The sequence below is a fragment of the Styela clava genome, chromosome 10 (assembly GCF_964204865.1).
Source record: "Styela clava chromosome 10, kaStyClav1.hap1.2, whole genome shotgun sequence".
Taxonomy (NCBI): Eukaryota; Metazoa; Chordata; class Ascidiacea; order Stolidobranchia; family Styelidae; genus Styela; species Styela clava.
In genome coordinates this window covers 12,641,725-12,655,929 of record NC_135259.1, presented here as the reverse complement: position 1 = coordinate 12,655,929, position 14,205 = coordinate 12,641,725, and the positions used below count along the sequence as shown (strand labels likewise).

The 14,205-nt window shown below is 34.4% G+C and overlaps 2 protein-coding genes across 2 annotated transcripts; both read right to left on the bottom strand.

Moving 5' to 3' along the window:
* Positions 1–409: 409 nt before the first annotated feature.
* LOC120337718 (uncharacterized) lies at positions 410–2,818 on the bottom strand. The gene is made up of 5 exons (XM_078116653.1): positions 2,687–2,818; positions 1,817–2,002; positions 1,544–1,729; positions 1,143–1,220; positions 410–528 (listed from the first exon to the last, which is right to left on the bottom strand). The coding sequence occupies exons 1-5, from the start codon at positions 2,816–2,818 to the stop codon at positions 451–453; spliced, it is 660 nt and encodes a 219-aa protein (XP_077972779.1). The 3' UTR covers positions 410–450.
* Positions 2,819–8,933: 6,115 nt separating this feature from the next.
* Positions 8,934–13,618, bottom strand: LOC120337713 (uncharacterized). The gene is made up of 12 exons (XM_039405587.2): positions 13,368–13,618; positions 12,914–12,978; positions 12,561–12,639; positions 12,331–12,478; positions 11,972–12,110; positions 11,556–11,655; positions 11,254–11,353; positions 10,967–11,079; positions 10,561–10,689; positions 9,519–9,664; positions 9,300–9,429; positions 8,934–9,235 (listed from the first exon to the last, which is right to left on the bottom strand). Exons 1-12 carry the CDS (start codon positions 13,480–13,482, stop codon positions 9,027–9,029), a joined length of 1,473 nt encoding a protein of 490 aa, XP_039261521.2. The 5' UTR covers positions 13,483–13,618; the 3' UTR covers positions 8,934–9,026.
* Positions 13,619–14,205: the final 587 nt, after the last annotated feature.

Here is a 14,205-nt window from a genome sequence, read left to right as displayed (position 1 = left end):
CTTGGTTGCCATTCTCGGTCCAACACCTTTATTTCTTCAAATTAGTCCGTCGTGCACTCGCGTATTGTGTAAGAAACGAACTTTGCTGGTCAAATCCGACGGCGTTCGCTGCGACGACGGCTATTGCGTTGTAAAACGCCTACATCTCTCCGAGTTTGCGTGAATTTCCCAATGAATTTCATTCGACGATTGAACGTCAATTGGACATCATTATTTACGTCATCCTGTCAGATTAAAGATATATATTTTGAAAATAATAACAGTAATTTTAGGGATTCTTGTAATCAGTAATCTATGATTTTGCAAACGCCAACACTGTTGATCAAATATATATGTTTCCATAATTATGACAATTAAGTTGGAATTTGCATTACCTAATTTGCATTAAGTCAAGTGTTATTTTAATTTACCCTTTTTCTGTGTTGGCACTTTATTCGCAGCAGGAAAATCCTATGAAAATATTTTAACATTTGTTTGATTCGATTTCATGTCCGTTTTCCGTTTATTCTCATCAACCATTGAATCCATCTGAAAATATTAATAAACATATATTTTATATGCTACAAGAACACATACGTAAGTACCACAGGTCTAACTTGCTTCTCATTGTCACATAAAAAGTCTTATATAAATTTAATTATAGAATTAAAGATGCGCCAGACGTTTAAATTCATTTTGAGCAATCAAGATTATTACAACTATTTTATGAATTTGTAAAATAAAGAATATCGCAAAATTCTTATTTAAAAAAGGGACCCCGTAGCGAAATTTCAGTTTATTTACCAATGGGGTATATGTAAGCATATTTTCTTCCGTAAAACGAAAATTCCAGTCAGAGACGACGCAAAGCTGAGACACACAATTTTATTGATCATTTTGAAATCTATTTATTCCATAGTGCTTGACCAATTCCGTCACGCTTGTCCGTCACGAGGATATTTCTGGCGAACGAAGCCTCACCGATGCACGAACGTGACCATATATTCAAGCATTGCTCTCATATTTTCTACTAGACGCGGGTTTTTGTTATAACCCAGAACTAGTATATTCATTTATTAGCTCCGTGAAATTATCGATATGTAACATTTTTCGCATTATGACCATTTCTTAAATTTTAGTTTTTTTCGAAGGTTATTGGTTACCTTATCCCACCAGTCCAATGACAGTCTTTGTTCTGCATACTTGGCAAAAGGAATTTCGATTTCCAGAGGTGGCGTTTCCTTTGAAAAGTGAAATAATTAGTCTGCTTTATCAAATGTTCATTGACTTATAATAATAATTATGGATGCTAAACTGCCAAATTAGAACTAAAAATAAAAAATCAAATAATCGTGCAACACAGTGAAAAAATCATGTACAATTAGATAAAACACCTGTTAAATTGGATTATTTTAACTAAATGCTTTTAAATATTATCTATAATGCGTATCAACATTATAATTTTACAGTATAAAGCTTGTATTTAAATATCGATGCTACGAACACGCATGTTTAAAAGCTACAAATATTGTTTTACAGTTCGAATGTGAAAAAATCTACTAACATCATCTAAGGAGATGCCATCTTGTCCAAAAAGGTTGGGATGTCTTCCCGGTGACCCGAAATCAGGTATAAATACGCTATCATTGTCAATAATGCCTTTGTAAACAGAAGGTCCAGAAACATTCGGACCTTTCAATGCTAAAAGAAGACCAACATCTATCTCGTCTGGTGGAAGACAAAGGAAAATCTGAATAAAATGTAGTATAAAGCTTATATGGTGAGAAATATGGATGTTAAAAATACACGTGCAGTCAAATGCGACAAATCCACTAACGTCATCGAGGGAGATGCCATCTTGTCCAACAGATTTTGGATGTCGTCTCGGTGACCCGAAATCAGGATTGGATACTTCATCCTTGTTTATAATGGCATTGCGGGCAGAAGGTCCAGGAACATTTGGACCGTTCAATGTCGAACGAAAGTCGTCATCTAACTCGTCCGATGAGCAGCAAAGAAAAATCTAAATGAAATGTAGTAATGTAATGTTGGTATTGCAAATATTGTATATGCATCTCACCAATATCCATATCATCTTACCTTTCGTAGTAGTCTTCCACACCGGTGTGAAAAATGTTTTGTCTTTGACTTGGCCTGAAGAAGTAGTGAAGCAATCTGTACAATTCAGAAAGCATGTATATATAGTATTTATGCATTGTGGTCCTATTCCTATTACACACACGGAGAAAACTGAAGAAAAATGATATTTAGGTCATTCAATCAATGACTAAATTATGCCTGTCAGAAATTCAATTTAGCAATCGGGTTCATTTTAAGATCTGATTAATTAAAAGTATATGCTCAATTGGATTTTGCAGGAACCGTTATTGTTGCGCGATATTGAATCGTTACCGATGGAAAAAACTATTATACATAAGTACAATAGTATTAATAGCCTATAATGAAAAATGAGATCAACAAAGCAGAATATTTGCAACCACCGAAATCCGAAAACGCTAATTTGAAGGAAGCATCAAGCAACAAAATGGTGGATGTCGAAGTACAAATAGCAATGAAATTTAATGGTATCGAGCATTGGTAACAAACGCACTGTTTGTTAGTTGCAACTAATGATAGTACATTATCCTAATGTTCAAAAAACTTTTGCCTCTAAAAAAATGCTTGTAGTAATTTAATTAATTCTAACCTTCCGATTTTCACGAGCGCGGACTTTGCTGAAAAACTTCGCCATCTTCTTTAATGAGCCATTTTCTCGACGACGACTGTCCTGCTTCTCCTGGATGCAGGCTCTAAGCTTGATTTTATGATTGTCCTCCATAATCATAAGCAATATAAACCCGAAAGATACAAGTTCCAAAAATGATTTGGTCGCTTGCGATTCTCAAGTAGGAATGATTTTCCTCAAATTACAATTTGTCATTTAATTACAAGTCATTGTTATGTCACACCAGATTATAATGCCGTTTGTGACGTCATAGACGAACATTCCCGTAGTAAGTCGAGTACGGTTTCGCCTCATCATATTGTTTTAGTTTTTTAGATTCGGTATCATCAGGGGACATATGTTGTTTATTCTTCATATAATATGATTAGCACAGGGTATTTCATGTAGTTTCTCAAAGTGAGACAAATGATATTCCCATTCTATTTAAATGGAAACTCCTTGCGATTTTCTTTGTCCCGCGCTTCAAGAACACTTTTTCTCTTCCCACTTTCGCTGCTGCTCCTTCGCTACTATACAATCTCTTTATTATTACCTCCATTATTTTTTACTAACAGTTTATGAAACTGAAGTTTCTTTTTTGATTCAAATTCAGAACTTAAAAAACAATTCCTTCATTTATGAATGGTGCAGAAATTCTCGCACAAAAGATATTGCTATTTACTGTAAAATTTCAAATAAATTGGAGCAGATTTTGTAGAAAAATGTTATTTAACAGTCAAAAAAGTACAACAGAGGAAGATCTATTGCTACTAAACAGATTGTTTGTCTAGCCTACAATGGAAATATCCAATAATGGTAGATATTACTAAATAAATTGTCATACATATATTTGGACGATTTTAAAAAACCGAACCTGAGTAAAATATTTTTCTGCAGCCAGTTTATACTGCAGCACGCAATACCTAATTCTAATAAAAAAAAATATTGAAAATGAAGGATGGGTTTTCAAGGTAGATGAACCGCTAAATACATATTTGCCATCTCATATGCAAAAATACTGTACCTTGTTTTTACTCAAGAAAATAGCTTTACTCAAGCTCCCCAGTAATGAAAGTGTTTCATTAAATTTGACTGTTTCACAAAATTTTTTTGATTTGTAGTTCATCTTGTGAAATTTGTATGTGGCAAAGTTTGCGGCACGCCGGGCTTTCAGATTTATGCTTGCGGAATGCGGACCTCGTGGTAATTTGAGTTGTGCAGGCCTGATGTACATCAATGATTCAACCTTGGCGATCAGAGCTCAAAATTACAGTGGAAGAAATTACACAGGAAATTACGTGGAAAATTTAACAATTGGAAAAATTTTGCTTGCAACAAGGTTCCTGCTAACCTAAATAGAAGCATCGTTCATGGGCACCACGATAATAAGACAAAAGAATTTGTTCCGAATAAGGTTCCTCTGAGTTCAAATAGTAGCGAGTACATAGTTACTGTTTTTTTCAATGCTTTTAACCACTTATTATTGATAGTGAATGTAATTTGCCTGAAACAACGTCGTTGCCCGATTTCATTTTCTTTTATGATATTTTTGTGCCACATACGGATCCGAAGTAGCAAGTAATCAAGGAGAAAGGACCTGCAGTTCAATACACAATATCCAAGTTCCCCTAGGATTGGCATATGGGCATAGTCTGTGTATTGCTAGTATCCAACTATGGATCCTGCCTCATCTGGACTCAATGATGACTGCAATGACAAAGATCTCCCGAAATCCGAGGAAACTCAATAATAGACTCAATTTTTATTTGATCTTTTATATTAACAGTTATATCTTGTATTGTTTCATACGTTGATGACGTATTATCCTAGCTCAAGTGTTGATCGTCCTTGTATTATTGTTCTGTGTTAGGTAGACATTTGGTTCCATCATATACTTGCCCTAGGGTTTTAAGTGTATATCGGTATCTGGTATATGGATCAACTCGATTGTGCAACCTTACAATATAGCCTACGAATATTTGGCGTCACAATCTATCGTGTGTTTTTTGACTTCTAGAGGAGTCGGTGGGGTTACTCCGCTAAAGTACGTTTTAATGGTACTGAGGTTAGGAAGCATGTTTATACGCATTAATTTCTACATTACAAAAATAAGTGAGTTTAATGTACTAATATAAAATAAAAATATTCCCAATGTGGGATATTTCAAACGGCCTTTTTCGTGTTTTTTCCTTTGCGTATCGACATTCTTTGCATTATATCTTTTAAACTAATGTGGATACGAATTAATTTTAACATTTTAAAAATAAGCAAATTTAATTTCTTCAAGATGCAATAAAATATTTTTAATTTCAATGTGGGGTAATTAAGAAAATGGCTGAATGCATCACTCAATAGCTTATAAACGTCGCTTTTCATGTCTTTTTTCTTTATAGGTATCGGCATTTTTTGTTTTGTATCTTTTAAACTAATATGGATGCGCATTATTGCTGAGAAGCGCCCTTTTCATTTTTTTTAAAATTCGAATATCGACATCGTTCGCTTTATATCTTTCAAACTAATATGAATATGGTTTCTAATAGTTCATCCTATTCGGTATTGGTTTATAAACTACATTGGTTTTTACTCAACAACATACAAACACTTTGCTTCTATGAGAACATTCCTGTATGTCGCGCTAATGAACCTCGAATGTTTTATTTTGTAATTCAACACTACTCGGAATAGTGAGTAAAAATTTTCGCCGGCATATTTTTAGGAGTATATATCTTTTTGCTTCAGATGTTCACAATTTCAAACACTTTCAGCTGTAAACCATTTACGCTCGATCTCTGATCATTAATTAAAGCTGCACATTGATTCAAATAGAACGCAAATTACTGAAGAATATTAGAAGGAGACAGACAGGTGTTGCGCCGGCGTTTTTCAAAGTCAAAAATGCGTACAAGTTTAGCACGTAAATTGAAAATATATCACGATATTAGTGGCCCAGTGAACGCACAAGAAGGCTTTCAGGAAAAACAAGAAAATTAACACACTTCAGGTTTAAATTACTTTGACAGTTATTTGTGAGGTACTGGCGGTGTTCGATAAACAATCAGGCAAAATAAGCACGTGTTTATAAGGCGCTAAGGAAAATGAGGTATACCACTGAAATTTCCATAGACGGCCTGCAATAGAATCTCAAGAATGCATTTATAATAGAATGTAAAACTGATTAACCATAGCCTAAATAACATTGATTAGCTTATATTTCATCAGAATCCGGGGAAAGACGACGTGCGTCATCCACGTAGTATCAGAATATTTTTTTTCTGATATTTTTTCCACCACTGTTTAGGTTGGACAGCAATATACATTGCTTGCGCAATTTACTGCGTTTCGACTTTAAGGCCTGCGGTAGCATGTTTTATCTGTCGCGGGGGTAGGGATTCGGGCGTACGTAGGCGGTTCTTGTTGGGCAGAGTAAGGGCATGGATATGAAGGAGGTGGCGATGAAGGTGAAGGAAAAATTCATATATATCATATGTACGAAAGATAATTATTGAATGGAATAAGATTTTGCAACTCGTCCCGTCATTCAGATGTTTTTCGATTTATTTAGAGTGTGTGTGATATCGTTTCAAACTGTAAAAATACCCGAAGGGGCGCCAATTGATTGCCAATACCCGGTGATGTTTTATAAATTCAAAAACAGTAAACCAGAGATAAGAAGAATACCAACAACCAATAAGATATTTTTGCAAATAGCAGCAACGAAGTGCTGATTTAAAGCTTTATGTCGTTGTGATTCAAATATGACGTGTTTATATTATATGATGAATATTAATCCGAAGCAAGTCGTAAGAAATCTGATCCTTTAAAAATGATCTTCAAACAAGTATTTCTCTTTTTCTTGGCCTGTTGTTCAGAATGAACAATAATTTGCTTGTATAATTTCTGCTGCTGAGAGAAGAATCTGTATAACAATCCATTGGTCTACTTGACGTAGGCTAATTATACGTCTTCGTGTCCATCTAATGAAGCATCACCCACTTGTTTAAATGTGTTTGTTTAATATTTATGGATTCCAGGATAGAAATCTGTTTAAGCATTTGATTCAGTGGATGTATTGTTAGTATCTTTCTCTTCACAAAACTAGTATATTTTATGGAAAAAAAAATCTAAATATCAAGAGGTTAGTTAATACAAGCCATCTTATTGCACAAAGCTATTGCGAATATCTGAAAACAATATGCACGCATTTTTAAACCAATGAATAAATTTCAGAAGTTCTATTTAACGCAAAAAAAGCCAGTAGTAAAGATCTTGTACAGTACACTTTTTATTTTACAGTGGTGATAAGAATGATCAAAGCCTACACGAAATATAATTATCATATTGAACTAAATTTGGGTTGCAAATTTATTCCTATAATTTTCCTCGACCAATGATCGTACAATAGCTTTCATTTTGTTGAGAAAAGCGCGTGGTCCTTCGAGAAATAAAAACAAACATCGATGTCGACCAGGGCGCAGGGTTTGGTACATGTGATAACGAGAACCGATATATGAATGTAGATGGCCGGAATAAACAAACCCAAATCACGAAACACACCTTGCCCTATATAAAATTCACGACTCGTTGTTAAGGGAGTTTGAATACAACAGGCTGAAATGGACAAATCGTCCATATCAGTGCTCACTACAGTGAAGTAAATTGGAAGCGATGTCTCGAAAATATTCATTTAGTCCTGTCTCTCGCGCGTTTGAACGACCAAGTATAATTTGTTTTAATAATAATTTACTTAATTGTTTTATGGGAGGTGTCGATTGTGACTCAAATTTGGGCGAGACATCGGTTTAAGTTTAGTTTATTTAATTTCTAAAAATACTGCGCGGGCCACTCGGAACTCTTCTGCGGGCCACATATTGAGCGCGGCCCTGGTTTAGATGTTGTCAAATTCAAACAAAAATATTATAAAAAAATATAGATATACCGAAATAACTGAATACACTGCACGGCAAAATATTTCCACTCACAACAGATAAATATCTAAAACAAACGAGAAATCACATTGCATATTAAAACAGCCAAAACAAAATAGTTTTTTTTATACAAATTTCGCTGTGTCTGAATATATACCGAGCTTCCATGTTGACCCAAGGGATGTCGGTTTACCCACTCGTTAGGACTTCTCGATGGGGTCCTATCGTGCTATAGAAAGCTCTGAAACGCCCACTCTTTAGTGTCAATCAAATGCAACTATTTAAACAATTTGTAATATAAAACTCAAATGCTACCAGCTCGGACACTCGAAATAATTGACGGCTTACAAATTGCACAAGATCCTACAGAATTTGATAAAATAAATGGTGGTATAAACGAACAATTTTTAGAATTAGGTCTTCTGGGAAATAGGTCACCAGATCATAAGTTTGAATTTTATTGTAGTTTTGCTCAGACATATATAACAAAGTTCATGTATTTGTCTTTACTTTCGATAATATAAATAAAAGTTAAATTTTCAAATCAATTTGAAAAAAACTTAGTTATTAATTTTATTAATAGATAATTAATTATAATTTATATATTATGAGATTTATCGGATATCTTTGAAGTTTTGAACAAATGCAACCAAGCATTTCAGGAGCGCAATCAAACCCTAATCTCAAATAGCTTCATTTGTAAGTTGAATTTCCCTGGTAGAGAATATTATAATAAACGTTTCGTGGTGTTCGCATTTCCTACTTCGATTTAGTTGTTGCATGTTTTTCTGAAGTCGCTCTGCTTATTCTATAACATAACATTCTTTATTTGCCCAACCAATTTGTTGTGGCCGGGAAACAGGAAGAAGCAATGAATAATAAAACGGACGCAAAGATAAAACATACGGAATGCTGGGATTCCTAGTTAAGCGTGTCACCATCTTATCCAGTGATGAATTCAGCGACGACATTCCAGGAACATTCTGAAACCCACCAATGCCCATCACCCAATTTTATACATCCAAAACCTTGAAACAGATTGCTATCCCCTGGAACAGGTACTAATAACCTGGTGAAAGATAGTGGTTCGCCATATGGTTATGGTATCGATATAGGTCGGGCTATCACTGCCGCAGGTCGATTACGTTTTTGACTTGTTGTTGTTCGTTTTACGATCGATCTGTATTCTGTATTATACACTGACTTTCCTCTCCCCGAGCTAAATATGAAAATATTAACTGAACAACATTCACCTCAACCTTCCGATAAATAAAATATATCATACAGAATATTGAGTGAAATCATCAGTAAATTATTTTATTACTAGATTCAATAAATTTTATTTTCATAATTTCAGAAAGTACTGATGCATGTTTCAGGTTAATCAGGTTAAGGCATCAATAGCACCTAAGTTTTCCAAGTTTGTAGTCTCCCCGAGAATAAATGGAAGAAGAGTAATAGTAATCCAATGCAAATGCCATGCCAGTTACTGGCAATGTGCTTTTGTCGTACAGATAACCTCCATCAACACGGTATGTGCCATCACTGGAGCTAATATAGTCGCAATTGCATTTGTGTAGATAACTGGTTCCAGGCAGACACGTTCCTGTGGTATAAACATTTTTATGACCTATATTTTTATTTTATTCAAATCTAGGTTACGCTCTTACCAGTTTCTCCGCACCCACAGTATCCATCATGCCCGGGGGCAGCTCCTCCCCAGTAGGTCATTTTGTCTCCATCACGTGACAGCCACCAGTTTTTGTCACTGTAAAACATCCTTGTTCTGGAACAACGCCACTGAAATGAATCAAAATGACTGTAATATATATCACTAATATTATTGATCAATATCTAAAAAAAAAATATTCTATTTAGCTTTTACTAACTTCAATATATTGTTCACATTGCTGTGAAACACTCATTAGAGCAACAATCTGATCCATTGACACGTTGTAATTAACTTGTATATTTTTATTGGAAGAATAGTAATTAAGACTTCCGCTTTGCTCATCGTGGTCGATCTCGGTTATTCCTGGAAAAGGTTAGATTTAATAATAGTTATGTGCTGATAGTGTTGAATTCTCATTAAAATATGTTACAAGGCTAGAAATCGAAGTTGTCTAATTCTCTAAGCCAAAGGTATCCAATCAACGATGCGCGAGACACTGATGTAACGCAAAGCCTCCGAGGCGGTACGCTGGATATTTTCCATGAAATACGAAAAACCATTCGATATCACAGCAAATTACATATTCATGAATTTAGTAATGACAATTTTGCCCCAGATCTTTTTGTTTTGTTTTGTTTTGCGTGGAATAGGGTTTTCCACTTTTCTTACAATCAAGCAGTAGGCAAAAAACTAATTCCCGTCGTTTGCAAGCAAAATATTTCCATGCATGGGGGACTAGTTCTTGAAATGTTATTTTTATCATGAATAAGTTGAATTTTAACTTGATTAGTTATGTGTGCAGATACGTTAAGTTTACCTTTCCAAGGGTTTTAGGGCGGATTCGTTTATTTGTATTATGTTTGTATGCTCTCGAATCGGTTAACCCTTTAACACATTTCTTTTTGCATATGTAATCTAAAACTGATGGTCAAAGTTATGTGGTACGCGGCTGGGGTCGAAGAAATATGTTGAGAAATTTTGCCCAAAGAGAACAGACATTAAACAATATTTAACTAAAAAATGTATGCTCCAAACAAGGGTTAATAAAAGCAACCACCGATAGGAAAATAGTTACTTTATTTTGCAATGACAGTTCTTTTTTCGATTCTGGATTTCCTACCCACTTTTATTAGAGTTTGGTAGTGGAAATAAAACTTGAACCATTACGAGTTTTAATCTCTCAACGCCTTAACCACATGACTAACGCGCCTACAGAGAAAAAAATACCATCAGTAAAACCGGTAGCGGGATCTACCAACCTGTTCCCGGATAAGAATCCATGTCACAATAAACTAAAAAAGATTCAACGGTTGAGCTTGGAGTAATTTCATAATATCCTGTCGGATTTCCACTTTCTTTCAGACCAGCGCAAGTTGAAATGCTTTTTGCTAAAAAAACAAACAGAAACATTAAAATTAATGTCGAATCTACACGTTGGAAACACATTTACTGGTTTATTTAAAGTGATCAATACAATACCAATAGCCTACAATGTATTCTCACTCGGTTAACCTCTGGGTGGACATGGGTTATATATATATATATACACGAGCTGCATACATGAACTTTAAAAACTTATGGAAAAAACCTAATCTTTTATTTCTATTAGCTATTGTTAGAGCTGATATAGGAATAAAATAAAGTTTCAAATTAATTTATTCGTACCATCACCCTTGCATTCCAATTTTCCCAGCGTGAAATAACCTTTTTCTTCAATTCCTAAAACATCTCCGAAATTTATCTGAGTCACTGGCAGATTATTCTTGTTTGTCAAATACCTTAAACCAAGACCACACCGAGAATAAGAATCATTACGGCATTTACCAATGTCGGTTTAGGTAGAAAGGAGCATTAACCAGGTGAAAACAGTTTCATAAATTGTAACTGCGCTTCATTGAACCTATTTTTCAAATTTAATTTTGTGGCGAACGAAAACTAATGGTAAACTTTACCCATCATCTTGTCTCCATTCAAAGTCATTGTTGTCACAATTGCAAGTAGTTGATGTTCCATTGCAGTTTCCATTTTTTCCACATGCACACATTTTGCTTCCTTCAATAAGTATAGAACAAAAAATATTCAAAACGAAATCAGTGCGTGGAGGCCGAGACTAGCAAAAGGTAATCGTATTCAAAATTTAATATGCTGTACGTACAGCATAGCATCAAATAATTTCTTTTTTGTGCCTATTATCGCCGGCATATCACAACTTCATCAAATACATCGTATATATAATTCTAAATGAAATTATTACCTTCATCAGCTCCTGACCAATAATACTGGTTTACGCCATCACGTGAGACCCACCAAGCATAATCGGAATATTCGAATAACATTGATCCGTAGCATTCGTACTGTAAAATTTTTTTATAAGAAAGTAAAGCAAAGGCAAAATAAAATATTTTGCCGGTGAATATAGCTTTAACAAATGATTACCAATCTATTACCAATATATAAGGTGACATTCCTTGCATCCATTACGTCGGTGTTATTAGCCTTATATGGCTACAGGAAGCACCGGTGCTCGACCAAATACTTGAACAATGCTCTTTGGTTTGGAAATTTTTCGTTTGACGGTAAATAGAAAATATACTATTTCGTCAGTATTAAATATGTCACCATATCGAAAAACTGACATACAAATATTTCCTACAATTAAATAATGTTTACCGATAGATATTGCTTGCAGGTCTGTGATGCTGAAATGACAGCTTCAATCTGATACTTGGATTGCCGATAACTAACGTCTCGTGAGAAACATCCTGGGTTTTGACAACCACTCACAAGCGTACGCGATTCAGAATCATGACTGAAAAAATGGACTTATGTATTTATGTACTACTTTTAGGTAACTTTATATTCTTGCTGAGTTACAATACTATAGTATTGACAAATAATAAACGACATAAACCTAAACTTTTGAAAATTAGTTTCGTTCTAACATTTATTTTCTTAATAGAAAAGAGAGTTCTTCAATACAGTAAAATTTTTAAATGACTTCACATATAAACAATCAAATCAGATCTAACCCAAGCATAGTAACAGCCCATTCAGGATCAGAGTCCATATCACAATAAACCTCAAACGGAGACATTTCACCATCGGGGCCATCTGGATCAATATTGTAATAACCGGATGAAAAATCCATTTTTTTGAATTCGTCACAGGATTGTTTTGCTGAACAATATAAAATAATTGAGGAAAACTAAGGAAAAGAAAATATTTTTGTAAATAAAAGCATACAGTTATAATTGCTCACCATCTGGATGATTAACAGTTATTTCAATTGCATCAACCTGATTTTGAAAGTCGATGATTTCTTCTTGCAACGCTGCTGCCTAAAGAAATACAGTCAGGTGAAAATATGCGCAAGGATTTAAGTTTTTATTGCAGCAGACTATAGCTATGAGCGCCGCCACAAATTGTGTTTGCACATTCGGGAATATTCATTTTTATACTTCTCCGTGGTTCACTTGTGTATATGACAAATTTCTATCGCGTTACATTTTATTATGGAAGACAATAATGGGTGCCGTATGTACTGATATTGCAGAACATAAGATATCTATTGTATGTATAAAATAACACTTCAACATAAATTTATAAAATTACCTCTGCAGTTAGGTTGTCAAGTTCAGCTTGTAATGACGGACAGCATGGCCCGATTGTGGAAACGGCTGCAAGAAAATATTTATTGATTCACCAAACAAAGAATTGAAGGCTTTATCAAAATGCACACAATGCAATAAGAAACCGCATTATACATATTACAGGTTACAAAACAATTTGAACTTATTTACAGTGTATCTTATACTCAATAAACTAACGACATTGGAATTACAATTATGATTTTTTTAGGCTTAGGTAGGCTTGGTTACGATATTTGAATTTCAGTGTAAATTACGAAGAAATCGCATTGACCAAGTTGTGACGTATCAAGCACGAACTGAGCGCTGGACTAGATATGATTAAAGTCGAAGATATGTTATTCGACCATACGCCAAAAGCTTATAGGGGTGGATTCGAGAAATCCGGCTATTTATTTTACAAAATAAAAAGACCCTGCCTGTTGTCGTTCTTGGTTTAAATGTCGTTCTTGGTTTGGACGTTGTTTCTGGAGCTGTTGAACAACAGTTGATCATTAGTGCTAAGGAAATCAGCAATAAAGGTTTCTTCATCATTTTCGCGTTGAAATGAGAACTCGTCTGTATTAAACGTTATGTTGAATAAAACAAGATTCAAAATGATCGGGGGTTTTATTGCTTCCTGTTGCGTAACTATATGGGAAAATATGACGCTAGGCATATGCTGACTTGTTTTGCATCACGCAACAGCAAATAAAACAGGGTATTTTTGAAACCCGAAATTTGAATTTTACCTAAACAGCTGCACATGTTCTCAGCTTAGTTACGGGAAACGGGAAAACAAGACGAGATGAGAAAACAAACAATGTATATTGACTACGTGCAACTTTGAACGATCTTATGTAACTCAAAAGAGTCAACAAAATACAGAATTTCCTGTCTGCCACTTTTGTCTCGACAACATCGCGTCTGCGTTTATGAAAAATTCACATCTCCAGATACTGGGTCTATGATACGTAAAGTGCAAGAAAAGATATACAGGGTGTCCATAAAGTCCTCTTACAATTTCAATTTTGTTACGAAGTCAGTTCCCAATATATATATCTTAACCAGGTTTGTTGTTTTACAATCAGTAATTGTTTAAGTATTTTTACTTCATTTGATACATCTGTGAGGTTCAAAACAATATATGGTATCGATAAATTCTCATTGCAATTTAAAGAAATATTTTTAACTTTACTTTACTATATTTTACAATACTTTACTATATTTTACAATAGCTGGAGAAAAACTTGTACATCAAAAGTGTTATTATTCAAC

Coding starts and splice junctions, on each gene's coding strand:
- LOC120337718 (XM_078116653.1), bottom strand. CDS start 2,818: ATGGAGGACAATCATAAAATCAAGCTTAGAGCCTGCATCCAGGAGAAG. Junction 2,003..2,686: donor GCGCTCGTGAAAATCGGAAG/GTTAGAATTAAT, acceptor CATTTCATTTAG/ATTTTTCTTTGCTGCTCATC. Junction 529..1,142: donor CATTGGACTGGTGGGATAAG/GTAACCAATAAC, acceptor TAATATTTTCAG/ATGGATTCAATGGTTGATGA.
- LOC120337713 (XM_039405587.2), bottom strand. CDS start 13,482: ATGATGAAGAAACCTTTATTGCTGATTTCCTTAGCACTAATGATCAAC. Junction 12,979..13,367: donor TAAACCAAGAACGACAACAG/GCAGGGTCTTTT, acceptor ATTTTCTTGCAG/CCGTTTCCACAATCGGGCCA. Junction 12,640..12,913: donor TTGACAACCTAACTGCAGAG/GTAATTTTATAA, acceptor GTATTTCTTTAG/GCAGCAGCGTTGCAAGAAGA.